The sequence below is a fragment of the Phyllostomus discolor genome, chromosome 10 (genome assembly GCF_004126475.2).
Source record: "Phyllostomus discolor isolate MPI-MPIP mPhyDis1 chromosome 10, mPhyDis1.pri.v3, whole genome shotgun sequence".
Lineage (NCBI taxonomy): Eukaryota > Metazoa > Chordata > Mammalia > Chiroptera > Phyllostomidae > Phyllostomus > Phyllostomus discolor.
Genome location: NC_040912.2, coordinates 44,876,234 through 44,896,563, shown reverse-complemented (window position 1 = coordinate 44,896,563; position 20,330 = coordinate 44,876,234). Strand labels below are relative to the sequence as shown.

The 20,330-nt window shown below is 38.1% G+C and overlaps 2 protein-coding genes across 2 annotated transcripts in view; one reads left to right on the top strand and one right to left on the bottom strand.

Annotated features, from left to right (window-relative positions):
• The window catches only part of LRRC17 (leucine rich repeat containing 17), a 39,567-nt gene extending 32,913 nt beyond the window's left edge, over window positions 1-6,654 (bottom strand). The window contains exon 1 of the mRNA XM_028525646.2: window positions 6,549-6,654. The gene's annotated coding sequence lies outside the window, so the exon portion shown is untranslated. The remainder of the gene's footprint in view (window positions 1-6,548) is intronic.
• The window catches only part of FBXL13 (F-box and leucine rich repeat protein 13), a 268,523-nt gene that overhangs the window by 141,724 nt on the left and 106,469 nt on the right, over window positions 1-20,330 (top strand). The window contains exon 12 of the mRNA XM_028526008.2: window positions 6,479-6,608. Coding sequence (XP_028381809.2) covers window positions 6,479-6,608 — 130 coding nt within the window. The remainder of the gene's footprint in view (window positions 1-6,478; window positions 6,609-20,330) is intronic.

Below are 20,330 nucleotides of genomic sequence, written 5' to 3'. Positions count from 1 at the left end.
AAATATAGTGTTAAAAACTATCTAGAAAGATGTGTAAGTGATATGCAGCCATTGCTTTCTGAAAACGACTTTCCATTGTCTTGGAGGGTGGACAACAACTTCTCTTGGTGTGCAGTTCTTGAATCATGTCTCTTTTACCCTTAGAACCTTACAAATATTGTTCCATAATCTTGGAATCTTAGTTCAAGAGAAGTCTAAAGCCAGCTTGATATTTTTTTGTTTCTTTGTTGGTAACCTATTGTTTTTCTGCCAAGACACTTCCAAGAAATTTCTTTTCTCTGAGAAACTAAAGAACATGTTCCAAGTTTAACTGTGTTCTTTCAATTAATTTTCCTAAAACATAGCAAAACTTTTGAACATTAAAACTTAGCTCTTTTCTCAGCCAGAGAAGGTATATTTTTTTCATGCTTGTGTTCAATTTGTTCCTGTTTTATCTTAAGAATCTCCTTTTATATTGAGATCAAATTTTTATTCCTGTCCTTCAAAGCTGTAATCTTCTCTCTAATTCTTATCTCTGCATAGATTTCCTCAGCATACTGCATTTTCTATATCAATAGGTCTCAAAGTGTGTTCCAAGGGTAGCAGTGTTTCAGTATATGTTTAGTAACTGGCTAGGGTATGGGGAAAGGGGATGTTCTGATCTGTAGAATTTATTGACTTCTGTGGTGTAAGTAAATGCTTCCACCATGGTCAATTTGAAGTTATCAACATGGATTGGAGTTGAGAAGAGATGCTCAGTTAGCTCTCATGAGCTGGACTCTTTGAGGTTCTCTAATCCTATAAAACATCACTCACTACTTTTCCTTAGACATTCCATATTAAGCTATAAAATTATATAAATATATATGCATTTATGAGTGTGTGAGTGTTGGGGGGGCAACAGATAGAAAAACAGGACCAAAATGAGAATTTTGTCATATACAAATGTACACTAACTTTCTTATCATGAGAAAAATACATTTCATAATGATTGTCTATTTTTGCTTTGTTTTCCATTGTTTCAAACATGCTTGGGTATGCAAAAGTGTTCTTTAAACTATAAATAACCAGAGAAATGTTTGTTGCTGCTGTCATTCTCTCTCCAGTGCCTTTAGTATTTCTTTCCCAAAAAATCACTTGCCAGAAGAAAGTTGTAATTTGTTTGCCCTTCTTGGCAGCATTGATTTGCCAGTTTTTTATCTGAATATTTTTCCTTGCTTTTGGGGAGACTTGCTCAGTTTTCCTAAGTCCAAAATGAGGGCTGTCCATAGCACATGCCCATTCCAGGACTTTTTTGTTTCTAAATATTTCCTGAATGACACCCTTTCCATATATTCCCATTGCCACCACCCAGGTGGCACTCAGCACCTCATCTGGCTCAGCATCCTAATGCTTCAACTTCTGGTGTCTTTTCCCTTCAGTCTGTTCTGCCTTATGCTGCAAGAAGTATCTTCTAGGAACAATTATCTTACCATGTCTTTGACGTGTTGGAAGTCTAGACTCTTCCCTCACTTCCCCTTAACATTATCTGATCAAACTTTTCTGCCCAGGTTTCCCAACGGAAATGCTTAGCTCTGGTCATCTAATTGCTGCTTGCTTCTCTTTCTCTACAGCTGGAGTGCCTTTCTCCTTGTCTGTGCCAGTCCACAGCTCTCACACCTCATGTCACACCATCTACCAGAAGTCTATATGGTGGTCTCTCTCTACTTTCCCTAAATTCTAATAGCAACATTCATTCATTTATTCATCATGTACTGATGAGCTACGATGTGTGAGGCATTCTAGGCAAACATTGCTGATTAAAGCTATTATGATCTTTGCTTCTCAATGGAGCATTATATGCCATAATGACATGGTGCCTCATTATTTTTCATATAGATGAATTAATCTTTCAGTTGGCTTGGAAATTTCTTAATGGCAGGCATTCTCATGTTATGTAGTCTCACCAATGTCTGTCAGAGTAGGGCAGAGGGAGGATGCCGTTGACTGGATAGACACCCTCAAGGTCCACCCTGTAAACAGGAAGTAAAATCACCGCATTTGGATTTTCTGTAGGAATTCTATCATGCAAAACTGCCTTGGTGAGACTAAAGAACCTAACACTCAACTCAAAAGAATTCATATGTAAATCATCCTTTTTATTGACTGGGCCTTGTCTTGGTGATTTTTCAGAAAAATTTTTGGTAAAATACATAGTAATTCTACATTCCTTATAGTAGTAACTGCCTCAAACATTGGAGATCTAACACAAAAGGCCTCCATTCTTTCATGAAAACAGCCAGAAGGATGGAGAAAAATTGTCTCGGTAGTTACTGTAAGAATTGTGATTCCTTAAAGATTATTGTAACAGTAGAAAAATAAATAACAAAAAAACCCGCCCCTTACATAAGGAAGTTTTAGTTATTAAATAATTAGGAAAAGATAAACACTGACCACAAACACTGCCTCAAAGTAGAATTATAATTATAAAGTTGTTTCTGGGTTGGGAAAATTATGAACCATATTTTACTCAAGTAAGGGACACATTTCTTTGCCAAAATTCAAAATAAAAGGTGGCAGTATTACATAAAATTTGCCAAATTTGCCATTTCACTGTCAACGGAAACTTTTTCCTTCCTCAGCAGTTTAAAGTCTGCAACCCTGTAAATCCCTAGAAAGGCCGACAGGGCTGCTCAAGATTCCTGCATTTCGATTTCAAACCGATGGTTCTCATGAGGCTCCACTTTGAAGAGAGCCACCTAGAGCCTTTCAGTCTGGGATCATTTCTCTAACCAATAGTTCTTTTGCCAAAGCTGAAGTTTTTAACCTGGGGCCAATGTATCCCCCAAGGGGACCAGGGATAAAATTCAGAGGTTCATGAATTTTGATGAAAAAAAATCTACATTTTCATTAAGCTTTAACTGAAATGTGGGTAAGGATTCAGAGTAGTTAATAGCAAATCCCTGGGGCTCTTTCAACCACAAAAATCACAAATATTTTCTTTTTATACTTGTTAAAAGTATTTCAAAATGTCTTCGGCACTCATCACTACTTCAAAATCATGGTAGTTGTTAGAAGTGTACTAGCTCATATATTATTTCATTCATTTGGTTTTAAAAATATTTTGATAATGACTTTCAATATGATTGGCTGCTTTTGTAATCTTATGTACTGTATTTTTCGGACTATAATATTCAATTTTTTAGCACATTTTTTGCTTCAAAATTTTTTCCCTCATTTTCTTCCTCTAAAACCTAGGTGCATCTGGGGTCTGCACCATAAGACACACCTAGGTTTTAAAGGAGGAAAAAAGGGGAAAAATTTTTGAAGCAAAAAATGTGGTAAAAAAAGTGTGTCTTATAGTCCGAAAACTATGGTATTTTATTTTATGTATTACTAACAGTATGCTGACAAAGGGCCTCTATAGATCTATATGGTGTCTGACACACAAAAAGTTGGGAACTCCTAGCTCAATTCCCATTTTTGGTATTTGATAACACATGGATTTTAAGAAGTTGAAGTGTCCCAGGTTCGATTCCCAGCAAGGGTACTTTCCTGGGTTGCAGGCCATAACCCCCAGCAACCGCACATTGATGTTTCTCTCTCTCTCTATCTCTATCTCTATCATCTCCCTCCCTTCCCTCCCTAAAAATAAATAAATAAATAAAAATCTTTTTAAGAAAAGCACAAATTTAAAAAAAAAAAGAAGTTGAACCATAGGCTTGGACCAGATTTCAGTAGATTTGAGTATGCATGATTTTGTAAGAAATAGTTTTGTCACTATAGCTAAAGAAAGATTAATTGATTACAAGCTGGAAAACGGGATGAGAAGAACAGTCTGCAAATGTGTGGGCAACACAGGAGAGGAATAAAAACTCCATCAAACTATCAGTCTCATTGGAGTTGAAACTGACTAAATGTGGCATTACCATCATGACCAAAATGAGGGTGTAGATGCGATGTGAGGTTCCTTAAACTCTTAGAATCAGTTTTATGCACCACTCTTATCAGATGAGTATCTATTCCATTAAGTGGAAGAAGATAGTACAAGTTTCATAAGAACAATTAATAGGTTCTACATGAAGTAGTAGCAATAATAACATATATATATATATATATATATATTTTAAAGCCTCCACCATATCCCTGTTGTTTTTAATCATTAAAAATCAGTCTCAGTATAATATTATTACATCTATGTTCTCAAGTAATGGTCACATTCCTAAGCAAAAAGAGCAGACAGGATTACATCCATGTTACAGATGAGAAAAACTGAGCTTCGGTGAAGCTGGAGGCCCACAGTTGGTCAGGGTTAAAAAAAAAAACAAAGACAACATTGTAGTCTCCACTTAACAAATGCAGAAACAATCTCTGAGAGGTTAGGGAAGTTGCAGTACGTGTCAAGGCTGGGATTTGAATTCAATTTGGTCAGATTCCAAAGTCTTGTGTATTTTCCATTGTGACCAGCTGCCTGCTTCACTCACTACTCCTTTTTCCAATTTAGAGAGCTAAAGGGTTGTTAGAAATGATATCCATCACCCCACCCCCATCCCCAGAAACTGTACTTTACTAGGTTGAATCATGAGTATACTCCAGGGAGAGGAAAGTAAAGCATTTCCAAAACTTTGGCATAGCTCTTAGTTAACTAAAGGGATCCAGGAGAGGTGGGATGTGTCTTTGGGATGTTACGGCTGCTTTTTCCTTCACAGCCCTGCCCACCCAGCCACTGGGGAATCCAGAAGGCATCCCTGTCTGATCTGTTGAATTTCATAGACACAGCAATTACCAGGGAGCATCTGTGTTCTGAGCTAAATGATTCTTGATGGACTGGAAACCACTATGACAGGGGAACTCAAAAGTTAGAAAATTTTTAGTTTTAAGTACAGTTAATAAGCTTAGTAATTAATGTATGTAAAAAGCTATTGTTTCAGGAAGTGGGATGTACAACAGAACCCACCCTGACTCTAGGAGACCACAAGTAATTTGACATTTGTACCCCAGGATTGCAAGCCATCAAGTTGGTGTCTGAGGCATTGTGCTCAGGGAGAGATACATCCTTACCTGGACTGCAGCTTTCATATGACTAACCTTTTCCCTGAGTTCCAAACCCCTTACCTACACTTTTATTCTTGTTTTAAAAAAATGAAATATAAAAAGTTATTTTAGGGTACATAGCCTGCCATCTCAGATCACCGGCCATCTGAATAAAGACCCCATACAGAGTCAATCCTTGTCTCTACTTCTTGTGCTGGCAGTTCAGGCCACACGAACCCTGAAGCCCTGACTTTCCTGGCTTCAGTTGTATCATGTACATGTATTTTTCAAGTTTTAAGAATAAATCTGATTAATGGTCAATGCTTGCATATTTTATTTCCCATTTATGTGGAGGTAAGCTTTATTATTCATTTGTGGGCTTTAGCTGGACAGAGAGGCATCTCCTACTTTTGTTCTTTCCGCTTTCTCATTTGATGTTAAACTGTTGCAGATCACAGACCAAGAGCATGCTGTTAATTTCATTACAAGAGCAGGCAGTAGTGGGTGTTCTTGTACTTTTAAAAAATGCCCGGCTTAAGAGGGTTTGGAAAACTGTCCACAAGGAGTCCTTAAACTGTGAGCCCTTGCATAGTAGTAGAGGCTTATTCTAATTACCTTTCTTTTTTCTGGAAGCTCTCATTTTGGTCATGGTGGTAATGCCATATTTAATCGGTTTCAGCTCCAGTGAGATTGATTGTCTCTGGTGTAGTTTTTATCCCTCTCATTTGTAGGCTGTTCTTAACCTATTAAAATTTTTTGTTGTTGTTGACACTATTACAGACGTCCCCAATTTCCCACCTTTACCCCCTTCCACCCAGCCCCCCTTCACCACATTGTTGTCTATGTCCACGGGCTATGCATATATGCAAATATGTTCTTCTTAACCCATTTTTTAAGCTCTATGGGTTAGTCATCTTTAACTGTAGTTATGAAACAGTTACAAAATCATGCACATTCACATCTATTTTTTCAAACAATTTGCTGATCATGTGCATTTTGGAGTCTGTTGTGTTCAACTTTGCCTCTTTTCTGCCCAAATCCTCACTCTCATGTAACAGTTAATCGCCATTTAAGTGTTTACAAAGGTTTGTCTTTCTAGATAATTTGCACATTATTTTGGTGCTCCAAAGATAAAACCTAAGTGCAAACAATAATGCAAACTCTGTAACTTTGCTTTCAAACACAATCTGACTCTCAAACAATAAGAATGCACAAATCTCCCTCCTCCCAAAGCTGTATCTCAATCAGCTGTCTTAAAAATCTAGGCATATCTTTATTTTCATTTGAAATGTCAATAGGCATTATTTGATATGCTACTCAATCTCCTTTACTTAACAGAAAGAGAATTAACAAGGTTCAACTATTGAATATTTGCAAGGAGAAAACAATTTACAGTTTTACTGCCCTTTGTCATAGTGGCTAAAGAAAGATGTGAGAAAACAACTATATTCATTTTTCTCCCTCTCCTCTCATGCTGTCTTTTCAGGCACTTCCACAATTTACAGAATCTTAGTTTGGCTTACTGCAGAAAGTTCACAGACAAAGGTTTACGGTACCTGAATTTAGGGAATGGATGCCACAAGCTCATCTATTTGGACCTTTCTGGCTGCACCCAGGTTTGTCTTTTTAGTCTTCTCTTTCCTGCAGCAGGCGAGGAAGTCCGGAGATACTAACGCTGTGCACAGACTACAGCACACTTCTCAGAGGTTTTAAATTACATAACCACAGCTGCTTAAATTTCCCCCAGGATCGCTACTATAGGCTCTTGGCTTCCTTCCACTGGAGTGTCACACCCACACAAAGGCAGAGCTGATTGGATGATGAAACGGACCACTTCTGTGTAGATACTCTGAGCAGTTATGATACCAGAGTCCAAATCTCGAGACTTTGGAATTGCTACCAAGACACACAAAAAAGAAAAACTTTTTTGAGGGAGGATTTGCATGGAACTTTCTGAAATGTGAATTAGCTCCCACAGGGCTTTCAAAGAATAAACAATAGTAGGTAAAATGCCTCAAGAGTAAAAAAGAAAGCACAATAAAGATTGTAATTTTAAAAATTGCATTGTATCCTTAGGCTAAATAACATGCAGATTTGAGGCCTATAAGGAGAAGTATTTAAGTTTGAAAAGCCAGATTAAGGAAATTTGGGCAGAAAATAGGGTGGAGTTGTGGGGGGGGGGAGGACATGGAACTTTGGAATAAGTGCGGCCTCAATGATAGTGTCTTCTGCTTCATTCTGGTAGGGTATGAATCATAATGCTTTTAACCTCCCTTCTTCCACCTCTCTGCGTGTTTTATTGATATTAGCATCATAGTATGCCCATCATTCTCTGAGAACAATGCAATAGCACAGATGAAACTGGCTAGAGTATTGATAATTACCATTTATTGAGCTGGTACTATTACTGAACAGGAGCCTGTCTCTGAGCAGGTCTGCCTATGGCCAGTTGTAGTGTGTGGGTCTTTAACTTCAAGTAGGAAAGATTTCACAACACAAATCCAGGTGACTATGAGGATGCATTTATTAAAGCTGGGGACAGTAAAGCAAGGAAGGGCTTAGCATAGAAGCAGCAACAGGAGAGTCTACGTGGGGTTGCCTTAGGTCACTGGGAAGTCAGAGAAAAGGGGGACCTCAGGGTCATGGTCTCTAATTGATCAGTGGCAGGGCAGGAATCTTTAGTCATTGCATTTGTTTCTGGCCATGCTTCACCTGGTTTTGCTACTTTTTGGAGCCTGGAGCTGAGGCCTAGATGTTACCTCCAGGGAGGACAGGCCAGGGGAGGAAAGGTTACCTTGAGGGCAAGGTCCTTGTTTTCCATTTTGCCTTCTGCCTCATTGACCACCTGCACTTGGCCTTAAATTGCTTGGCCAGTTCGTTCAGCTATCTGTCTCTGTTTTTCTGTTCCACTTGCCAAGGGATTTCCCTAGCTTCTTATTATCCTGTCTCATTACTATATGCCAGGCAGCATATTGAGTGCTCATACAGATCAGATTTACTCCTCATACAAAACTATGGAGTATGTATTTATGATTCCCATTTAAATATGAAGTAACCAGCACTCCCAAGGTTGCACAGCTGGTAAAAGCACACAGGACTTGTTCAGTTATAAGCACCTATTGGTAGATATCTTGTTTTATGGTTACTAGGCAGTGAGAACAAAGGGGAAAGGAGGAAAGGATTCTAAGCCAGGCCCGGAAACAGCTAGAATTTACATATTTTTGATGATCTAATGATGTGTAAACTTGCTGAACAACATCTACAATCACTCTTATGATTTACCATTCATCCCAGTTCATCTAAACTTTAGACAGGCTTTTTTTCTGAGGCTTGGCCCTTACCCTCTTTTTAAATAGAGTTTTAAAAAAATCATCACCTGAGGATATGTCTGTATTAATTTTGGAGAGAAAGGAAGGGAAAGAAAGAGAGAAAAACAATCAACTTGCTACGTCCTGGGCACTTTGACCAGGAATCAAACCCACGACCCAGGCATGTGCCCTAACCAGAGACCGACTTGCAACTTCTTGGTGTACAGGACAATGCTCCAATCAGGGGAACCACCTGCCCAGGGCCTAACCTTCTTTTTCTTGGAGCACTTATTTACTTTTTAAATTTGTGGTTGCACATTCTTTCTCTGTTCCTTTGAGATGTAAACTTCTTAAAAAGCTTTTTGCCAGTTTCACAACCCAGGACAGTCTTTCTCAAGTATCTGGGAGCCAGGCTTTGAAATGTAATCATCAAGGGAGATAACACTATCATCTCCCAGTCTCTAAGGGAAGATGGAGGCCTAGCTTTGGTATTGGTATGGGTTAGTAAATACAGATGGCCTAATCATGGAGAAAGTATTTGCAAATTCAGGAGTAACTCTATGTGCTTGACATATCCCATTGATCACTATTCCCCCTAAATGTACATCCTATGATACTTTCCATGGGCTCACCCTATGCTTAAAAACACTCCCCATAAGTGTGGCTTACCTTCTTGTTCTCAGTTTTTATGAGGTAATTATTGTAGCAACAACACACAAATACATATAGACATGTGTAAGGATATATATTCTTAGGTATAGAGAAGTGGATACTTAGATATAGAATTACAATGCTATATTTAGAATCAAAGGACAGATCAAGAGCTTCCCAGACAAGAAAAAGCTAAAGAAATTCATTACCACCAAACCGGTTTTATGAGAAATATTAAGGGTCCTCTTTAAGCCAAAAAACAAATAAAAAAAGATCAAAATGTAAATAATAAAATGACAATAAATACATATCTACCAACAATTACTTTAAATGCAAATGGATTAAATACTCCACTCAAAAGACACATGGAGCTGAATGGATAGCAAAACAAGACCCTTACACACACTGTCTGCAAGAGACTCACTTCAGATTGAAAGACACACACAGAGTGAAAGTAAAGGAATGGGAAAATGTATTTCATGAAAATGGAAGCAAACAAAAAGCTGGGGTAGCAATACTTATAGCAAACAAAACAAACTTTAGAACAAAGCTGTATAATAAGAGACAAAGAAGTAATTCCACTTCTGGGTATTTATCCAAAGAAACCCAAAACACTAATTTGAAAAGACATGCATCCATATGTTCACTGCATCATTATTTACAATAGCCAAGATATGGAAGCAACCTAAGTGTCCCTCAACAAATTTATGGATAAAGAAGAAGTGGTGCATGCTTACAATGGAATCTGACGCAGCCATAAAAAAGAATGAAATCATGTCATCTGCAACAACATGGATGGAACTAGAGGGTATTATGCTGAGTGAAATAAGTCACACAGAGAAAGACAAATGCCAGATGATTTCACTTGTATGTGGAATCTAAAAGACAAAATAAACAAATAGGCAGAACAGAAAAAATCCAAATAGATAGAATAAATTGTCTCCATAACCATATATACTGGCATATAATGTAATTATATACATATTGCTGCACAAGCAAATTTGAAATGTCCTGAGGTTTTAGAGTTCATATATAAGAAACTTTATAAAGGTATTTCCAAATTTAACATTATAAAACTTCACATTATGATAATAAAGAGTTAAGCTGAAAGAAGATTTTCTGTACTATCAATTTCAAAGTTTTGATTAATCTTTCTAGAGAGGGAAGACAATTATCTTTTTAAAACATATCTAGGAAATATTATAGAATATCAAATTTTTATATAAAGAGGCCATCAAATGGTATGTAGCTAAAAATGCAGGTAAGAGTATTGCAAAAGTGTATTAGTAAGTTAATTAATAAATGACAATATACTTTCTTAAAAAACTTGAAATGAGAAGTTTCAAATCAATGAAACTCTGGCTAAATATATATGCAAAACACACAGATATTGTCTGTCTTTAAATTTTGAACCAGCATTTAAAATATTGGAGTTTTCACATAAAAATGTGGACTTCAAATTTCTATTAAAAAACTAGAAGAACTAGCAAAATTGGGCCTGCATTCGCTCATGGCATCAATGGGCTGGAACTGAGTCAGCTTCGTCCCACTGAGATGGAGCCTGCTCCCCTGTCTGACACCCTCTCCTACACTCAGTAATGTCTACATGTGCACTGACACCTAGACTGCTACCACTTAATTGCACCACCTACCTGTCCTCAGCAGCTTTGGGGTTTGGTCTGTATCTGTAGAAAATAGACTTGTTTTCCTGATGGCCCTTTAATTTGTTAAGCCTCAAACCACAGAGAAAGTAGTATTTCACATCATTATGCAAAAACAGTGTTGGTTTATTTTGTCTATTTCTCTTCCATTTCCATTTGTTCAATTGATAATTCAACAGGGATTTAACTCTAAGTGTCAGACAATGTTTCAGGCACTGGAAATCATGTCATTTAAAACTGAGCCCCTTTAGATCAACTGGGAGTAAAAATATGGGCTCGTTATTCACCACGCATATCTTTGAAATGGTTGCTGCTATAGCTGTAGAAAGAGTAGGTAAAAATAGATGTTACTGCTTCTGAGGGACAAGTCATTTGAGGATACTATGTCTACCTCCTCAGCTCTTGGTGTGAGAATAGTTTCACTCTTTCAGGCCTAGCTGCCTTGATATGACAGCACAAAAATGGTTTCAGAGAAGGAAAATTGACAATTCACAGATTTTTTCAGGTTCTCCCCTTGGAAACTGAAATCTATTTTTTCTTTTTTATCCTCATCCAAGGCCTTTTTTTCCCCCATTGCTTTTAGAGAGAGAGGAAGGGAGAGAGAGAATCAGTAATGTGAGAGAGAAACATTGATTGGTTGCCTCCTGCATACACTCAGGCATGGTGTCATTCACGTCTAGACTGGGAATCAAACCCGAAACCTAGGTATGTGCCCTAACCAGGAATTGAACCTGTAACCTTTTAGTTATGGGACTATGCCCCAACAAACTGAGCCACGCTGGCCATGGCTGTATTTTCTTTTTGTTGTTGTTTTTAAGATTATTTATTTATTTATTTTAGAGAGAGGGGAAGGAAGAAGAAAGAGAGGGAGAAAAGCATCAATGTGTGATTGCTTCTTGAGCACCCCCAACTGGGGATCTGGCCTGCAACCCAGGCATGTGTCCTGACTGGGAATCAAACTGGTGACCCTTTGGTTCATAGGCCAGCACTCAACCGCTGAGTCATACCAGCCAGGGCTGTATTTTCTTTTTATGCTGGAAATTTTGTACTATAAAGTCAGGTATTAATATATTTGACCAAGAAAAAAGGTCTAATAAAACAAAAATACTTTAGAGGAGAAAATACTAACTAAGTGCTTTTCATTGGTGTCTGAGTGTCTGCTGCATACTGGGCACTGTGTCCAGCATCCCTTTCTTCCAGTAACTCTGGGTTAACATAAATGAGACATGTCAAGGGCTAAGCTTTAATGTAGTTATGGCTGCTCTCGAAAGGAAAGATACAATATTGTGAAAGAATTGTAACCATATCTGTTAGAAAAAAATAAATGGATGATGGAGCATTGCAAAGAAAAGTGAACATCAGTTACACATATTTTAGAAATATTCCATATTCTTTTGGGACTGGACAAACACTGTCTGTGTAATGTGACTGGTGTGCAGAGGAATACCAGCACTTGCACATGCACCTGCATGTCATCGTTTTTGATGTAGTTGAGGAAATGCCTCTGCTCAGTTTCTCCTCCTCTGCTCCCACTCAGCGCTAAGTCAGGATAGGGCCACTCTGCTGTGCTCTTTCACTATCCATTGCAGACCTATAACCATAGACTTACCACTTCGAATATTCTGGCCTTCTTTTTTCACTTAAAAATCATCTTAGCTTTCCCCCCTTGATCCATGTTAAACACACACACACACACAGAAAATAAAAAATATTTTAAATTACCTAAAAATTCACCACCCAGAAATAATAAATGCTATTAGTAAAAAAGCTTTTTGGTTTTTTATCTATGCAGGTTTATATTCTTTTAAACTAAAAAGGATTATATAGTACACATATCTGTCATTTAATATTCTATAAAGTAGATATCTATTTCATTAAATATTCTCCTATAACTTTTTAAATAGCTTCATAGTATTCCATTCTACCAAGACACTAGTATGTATTTCACTATTCATTATTGGCTTACCATGTCTTGCTATCACCAATAACCTGTGAGGAAAATTCTTGTAGCCATATCTTTGCATATGTTTATGCAATTTGGGGGTATAAATTTTTAGAAGTGAAAAGAGAGGATACAGTTATTTTTAAGACCATCCATATTTTACAAACTTTGCCAGTTTTTACTTAACATATATGTAAAATAATGTTTGGTATCTTTATAAATTTATTTTTAAAACTTGTGTCAACTTGACATCGAACACGATATTTTTAATTTGTATTTCTTTGGTCACATAAGTATAAACCATATCCAGCTGCTTAATAAATATTTATTGAATGATAGCATTTGTATTCTAACAGGTTGCTATTATTAAGATATTTTTGAAATTAATTAAAATTTTCTTTTAGAACCTGAACGCAACATTTTTTTAACACTATTTTCAGAGGGAAAAAAATCTACATTCACTGAAAAAGATTCTGGTTGAATCAGCTGAACAACTTTAATTTATTTGCTTTTATACTTACCATTTACTTAAAGTCATCAAATCTAAGCTTAAGCCACAAAATAATTTTTTAAAAACTAGGCACAATTTGGGAAGACTTTTTGGAGACAAAATGGTTTCATCATGTAAAGAAAGTACCCTTTCCTGTTCTCCTTCCTTATCTATACTCTGGGAGACATTTGGCAACAGTGAATAGGTCCATCTTGTTCTAAGAAATGCTGTGTGACCTCATGGTAGACATTTACCAGATGTATACTAAATATTTGGATTAACAGGTAGTTAAGTAAGTGTAACTAATGAACTATTAATGAGGTGTTGGAAGTTTTCCTTTGAACCTCATACTTTTTTTCAGGGAAACCTCCTGTCCATTGTGTTTTTGTGGAGCTGTCACTCATGGAGCAATACACCACAGTATTGGGAGCACGGGTTCTGGGGTACTTGCATTTTAATTCTGAGTTTGACATTTATTAGGGCAAATTACCTAAACTATCCCCATACTTTAGTTTCCTTATCTATGAAATGGGAAAACACTAGTCTCTCTCTCATAAATGTGTTAGGTAAGTGAAATGATTTAATACATATAAGAAGGTTATGAGTGTGTACATATAATAAGTGCTTAGGACCATTAGCTATTATTATTCAGTGTTGATATTAGTATTTTCTTGGTCACTGGTCATTTGGCTGAGGGCCTAGACAATCCTAAATTTCATATACAGTGGCTATGATTTTTCTAGGAAGAGTATGAGCCTAGTAGTACAATTCAGAATCCTTCTAGGTACTCAACATTGGGAAGCATAAGTTATGTTTTCCCTGAGGTTGCAGGATCTAGAGTGTATACATCCAGACTGATTTGTGGTTCTCTTGCCCCACAAAATGGAAGAAATTTGTCTGCAGTGGGACAGAATGAAATGCTCACAAAAAGACCAACTTTTGAGAGGAAGAGATGACGTGTTTGAGGAGAGATGATATAATGTTTAGGTGGACTTTCAGTTAAACACACCATTAATTCCCTTTCTCCCTAAGCTAGTTTATGTTGGGTTTCCATCATTGCAACTGAAAGAAACTGTCAACTGGTGAAGGTATGATTCCTATTTAGGCTTCAGTTGGGGAAGCAAAGAATCCTTCTGACTGGGCTTGATGGAGAGCCTCACTTAAGAAAAGACTGACACCCACAGAGAAAGCTGTGGAGGTTTCTTATGGCTTTTCATATGCTTGATTTCTACCACATATCTGAATTTTTGCTTTGAGCATGCTTTGTGACTGACCACAAAGCAATCCTCAACACCCATGAAGCCAGAATAAATCTGCTTCCTGTTTTGCTGCACTAGAGTTGGGACCTAATGAGTACAATTATTCCTTAATGACTTTTTTCTGGGTAATGACTTTTGGTCAAAGTGTAATATACATATAGAGAATGCACAATGCTATGAACATTCATGGACATCTACTCTGATGAACACAACACATATTTTGTTGTGTATACACACATAGAAATCAGATGGATGGCTCATAAAATATGTGTACATTTGGCTTTCATTGATATTGTTAATTTCTTAAATAGACTGTGTCAATCCTAATAACATTTTTATGATTTAGAAAACTTGTGTGGATGTGATTTCTGTGAGAAAGCTAATACTGTGGCTCTCCAACCTCTTAATCATAGAGGTACCCAATGTTCAGTTCTTGGTTCACTTTTCTTTTTAGCCTATACCTACTCTCTTGGTGATCTCATCTAAAATATGACTTTAGACTTCTGGTCAAGATAGAGGTGTAAGTAGGTACACTTTGCCTCCTCACGCAAAGGACAATAACAAATTTAAAAACAAAAAATAACCAGAACTGCGAGAAAATCAACTGATATGGAAGTCTGATGGCCATGGAGTTAAAAAAGAAACATTCATCCAGACTGGTAGGAGGGATGGACATGGGCAGCCAGGACAGGAAGGTAGCTGGAGGACTGGGTCAATCAAGGCGGCGGCTGGCAGACCCCACAGTCCTACATTTGCATGTGGATAAACTGGGAGGAAAAACTGGGGAACAAGACAGACTGTGCAACCCATGGTTACAGCATGGGGAAATAAAGCCTCTAAACCTCTGGCTGTAAACACCTGTGGGGGTTGTGCCAGCGGGAGCAACCCAGCCTCACAGGAGAGTTTGTTGCAGAGACCCACAGGGTCCTAGAATGTACACAAAACCACCCACCCAAGAATCAGCCCCAGAAGGGCCCAATTTGCTTGTGGGTAGTAAAGGAAGTGACTAATAGCCAGTGAAGAGCCAAGCAAGTGGCATTGCTCCCTCTCAAACCCATCACCCACATATAGCACCACGGCACAATGACATGGGTTGCCCTACCCTGGAGAATACCTAAGGCTCCACCCTTTACTATGTAACAGGCAAGCCAAGACAAAAAAAATATGCCCAAAGCTCCAAAAATAGAACTAAGTGATGAAGAAATAGCCCACCTATCAGATGCAGAGTTCAAAACACTTATAATCAGGATGCTCACAGAAATGGTAGGGTTGGTTGCAAAAGAGAGAAAACAGTAAAGTCTATGCAAAGTGAAATAAAGGAAAATGTACAGGGAAACAACAGTGATGGGAAGGAAACTAGGACTCAAATCAGCACTTTGGAGCAGAAGAAAAAAATGAACATTCAACCATAACAGAATGAAGAAAGAAGAATTCAAAATAATCAGAAGAGGCTTAGGAACCTCCAGGACAACTTTAAATGTTTCAACATCCGAATCATAGGGTGCCAGAAGGAGAAGAAGAAGAGCAAGAAATTGAAAACTTATTTGAACAAATAATAAAGGAGAACTTCCCCAATCTGGCAAAGGAACTAGACTTTTAGGAAGTCCAGGAAGCTCAGAGAGTCCCAAAATAGTTGGACCCAAGGAAGCACACACCAAAGCACATCATATTTACATTAGCCAAGATTAAAGATAAGGAGAGAATCTTAAAAGCAGCAAGACAAAAGGAGACACTTACCTACAAAGGAGTTCCCATAAGACTATCAGCTGATTTCTCAAGAGAAACCTTACAGGCAAGAAGGTGCTGGAAAGAAGTATTTGAAGTCCTGAAAGGCAAGGACCTACGCCCAAGATGCCTCTACCCAACAAAGCTATCATTTAGAATGGAAGGGCAGATAAAGTATTTCCCAGATAAGGTCAAGTTAAAGGAGTTCATCATCACCAAGCCCTTATTATATGAAATGTTAAAGGGACTTATCTAAGAAAAAGAAGATCATCAAAAATATAAATGGTAAGATGACAACAAATTCACAAGCATCAACAACTGAACCTAAAAAGCAAAACAAAAATGAACAAAGCAAACTACTAGAACAGGAACAGAATCACAGAAATGGAGTTTACATGGGGGGTTATCGATGGGGAGGGGGAGTGGGGAGAATGAGGAAAATACAGGGAATAAGAAGCATAAATGGTAGGTACAAAATAGACAGGGGGAGGTTAAGGACAATATGGGAAATAGAGAAGCCAAGGAACTTCTCCATTTGTATGGCCCATGGACATGAACTAAGTTGGAGAAATGCAGGTGGGGGGAGTACAGTGTGGAGGGGAATAAAGGGGGGAATGGGACAACTGTAATAGCATAATCAATAAAATATATTAAAAAATAAAACGACTTTAAATATCACTTACAATAATGAGCACATACACACATATAAAATCATTACACATATGTGTACACACATGCACACGTGTGTAACACACATACAGGAGTGTTTGTATATGTGTACATGCACATATGTTTAAAGAGGCATATAGTAAATTAGTATATGTTTATAGGAGTAATATATGTATATATAAATACATAGGTATATATGATATATAATATATATCATGAACCCAGACTTCTCTCTTAAATCAGACTCATATCTAATAAAAAAAAATCTCTGCTCTAAAAAATAACTCTTTGCTCCACCTTTGGCCTTCCCCAGATCCATATTTATAGTTGCTTAGGCCAAAAATTCTTGGAGTCATCTGTTTTGGATTAAATTGTATGCCCCCCCAAATTTATATGTTGAAGTTCTAACCCCTAATACCTCATAATGTGACTTTATTTGGAAATAGGGTTGTGGCAAATGTAATTAGTTAAAATGACATCATTAGGTTAGGCCCTAATCCAAAATACTGATGTCCTTATAAACAGGGGAAATTTGGCCACAGGCACATGTATATGGGAGAGTGCCATGTGAACACAGAGATAGCCATCTAGAAGTCAAGGAGAGAGGCCTGGACCATGTCCTTTCCACACACTGAAGGGATCAATCTCAGACGGAAACAACCCTACTGACACCCTGATCTTGGACTTTTATTTTATCTTTTAAAATATATTTTATTAATTATGCTATTACAGTTGTCCCATTTCCCCTCCTTTATTCCTCTCCAGCCTGCACACCCACTCCTACCCGCATTCCCCCTACTTGCCACAAATCATCTCCACCCTGGCTGCCTGTCTCTGCACCTTTACCAGTGTGGATGAATGTTTCTTCTTAAACTCCTTGGGGACTTGGTTGTAATAAAATAGGTACTTTGTTACAGAAGACTTAGCAAAGTAATGCAATATCCTCGAGTCTTTTCTTTCTCTCACTCTCCACATCCACTCCATCAGGACACACAGTTGACTATTCAAAATCCATCTGTGATCTGAGCACTTGTCACCTACCTCAGCTACCATCCCACACAAAGACACCATCATGTCTTTCTGGATTATTGAGGATAGCCTCCTAATTGGTCTCTCTCTGCTTTCACTTCTGCCTCCTACAAGTCTACTCTCAACGCAGCATCTAGAGTGATCTTTTAAAAACCCACAAAATGTTTTTCTTCTGCTTAAATACCTGGCAGGGCTTCCTATTCATTCAATAAAATAAAAAACTTGAAGGGCCTCCAAGACCCCATGTAATCTGCCTCCTCCCACGATTGTCCCTCTGACATCACTTCCCCCTACTCTTCTTACAAACTCGGCTCCAGAGGCACTGGCTTCCTTGCTGTTCTTCAAACACACAAAGCCTTTCCTTAAGTTTTTTTTGTTTTGCATTGACTATTTTCTTTGCCTGGAATACTCTTTCTGAAGTTATCTGTAAGGCTAACTTCCTTACCTCCTTGAAGTCTTTCCTCACATATCCCCATAATGAATGAATAAATGGATACAAAGGCATCAGCTAAAATGCTCCAAAGTGATCCATGTCCATTCCCTGTTCATTTCAGAGCTCTCTAAAATATGTTCAATTTCTTTCAAAATATAAAAATGGAAAATATGGATATCATTAAGAGCTTTAATGGAGAGGACAAAGGTATCCTATTTGTGCATGAGGAAGTGCCAATTAGGAAGGCAGTGATTCCTATCTGTACTTTTCCTTTATCCGCTGTTCCATGTGTAACTCTAAGGATTCTCCTATTAATATTATCTTTGGGTAGTTACTTTCCCTACAGATCCATGTATCTCTAAGTGTGTGTAGCAGTTAGTGGGTTATAGCACTGTGTAGGAAGTCAGTCATGGAATGACATGCGGGGAAGGAAAATGGGAGCAGCCAAGCTCAGGCTGAAACCCTAATGCCCAGAAACCAACAATTCTGACCATGGAAGACAAAAGGAACCAGACACAGAGTGAGGAGTTTTGACCAAGCTGCAGACTTATATGTTTAGATTTTAGATAATTAAACCAGAAAGTAAGAGAGCTTGCAATAGGAGTTTCTGCTTCTGTGCTTTCCTTGTTCTCCATTTCCAGCCTCTGTTGTTTCACTAGGCTCAGCTTTAGCCCTCTGCCTAGGCACCTTCTCACTGTCCTTTTCTCCCATTCACCAGGTTAACTTTCACATATTCTGTGAGGCTCTGCTCAGTCACAGCCTTCTCTAGGAAGCCCTCACTGACTCCTCCACCCCCCCAACCCAAGTTGAGTTGATTCCTCCTGTGTGTATTTCTATGATTGTGCTTTCACTAAGCATTCTCTGTGTCTGCAGTGGTCCTTTTGTCTGCTCTCCTCCCAATTGTGACCTCTTTGATGGCCAGAATGGTGCTTTATTTATTAGTGTATCTGTATCCTTAGTACATAATACAGTACCTGGCACATAGTTGGACTTTGATCATTGTTTGATGAGTGAATTAATAAATAATTAATAAAATGCAGCCAATTTTAGGGCACGGCTAGCCAGGTGCTTTGGGTGAAGGCTCAGAGGCCTGTTAGGTAGTTAGCAACTTGCTAGTGATAGGTCTGATGACCTTTTCTTGGTAAGAGTTGAGTCTCACATTAGAAGGAGCAAAGAACCTAGGAAACTATGAGATAACTAAAGTGAAAGTATTTTTCATCAATTATTTTTCAGTTACTACAAGGCAAGAAAAATGAAAAGGGACAGCATCCCAGAAAGTTCAAATGATTGGAATACTCAGTGCAATAATAATGGTTTATCAGTAGTTCCTGTACTGTCAAATCTCTCTGGGACCCATGAATCTTAATGGTAGACTGAAAACTGCAACCTGGAAGACTCCATGGTCATTTCACTTCTCTCTAGGCTATATAAATTCCAAATTCCTCTTTCAGAGAGGCAAAGATCATGGACGGTCTTACTTGTTGATCTCTGGGGTTTGTGGTACAAGTGGGCGAAAGCCACAGAGGCACATCAAGGGATGAATGTACTAGCTACATGGAATGCGATTGCAGAAGCAAAGCAAGAATGAAAGGGGATTCTCTCTCTCTCTCTCTCTCTCTCTCTCTCTATCTCTATCTCTATCTCTGTCTCTATCTATCTCTATCATCTCTATCTCTCCCATTTCTCTCTCTCATGCACATATGAGCACACAGAGCAGAAGGCAGTGGATGGTGAAAGGAGATAGAAACTGGAGTTAGGGGACCTGGGCTTCAGTCTTTGCATGCCACCAACCAATTGTGCAACCCTGGACACAAGACACCTAATCACTACTATCCTTCGTAGGCCTGCAAAGTGCTATATACTGCATATGGTAAAAAAGAAAAAAATTGTTGTGTTTTCTATTTGAATAAATAACTGCTCTTAAGTGGCATCAATAAGGAGGAGTTCTAGTGGGAAAGCAGTCATGAGAAAGAAAAATCAGAGTGCATTTTTTGCTTCTCTGGATCAGCTCTTTTGCCTCAGTTTCCCTGTTTTATTTAAAGGAAGGTTTTGTGTTCAACCTGTGTTGGAAAAAAAATAAAAGTATTCATGAAAATCTTTTATTTTAACATTTTTTATTGTTGTTCTAGTACAGTTTTCTGCCTTTCCCCCCATCCCTCCCACCATCCCAG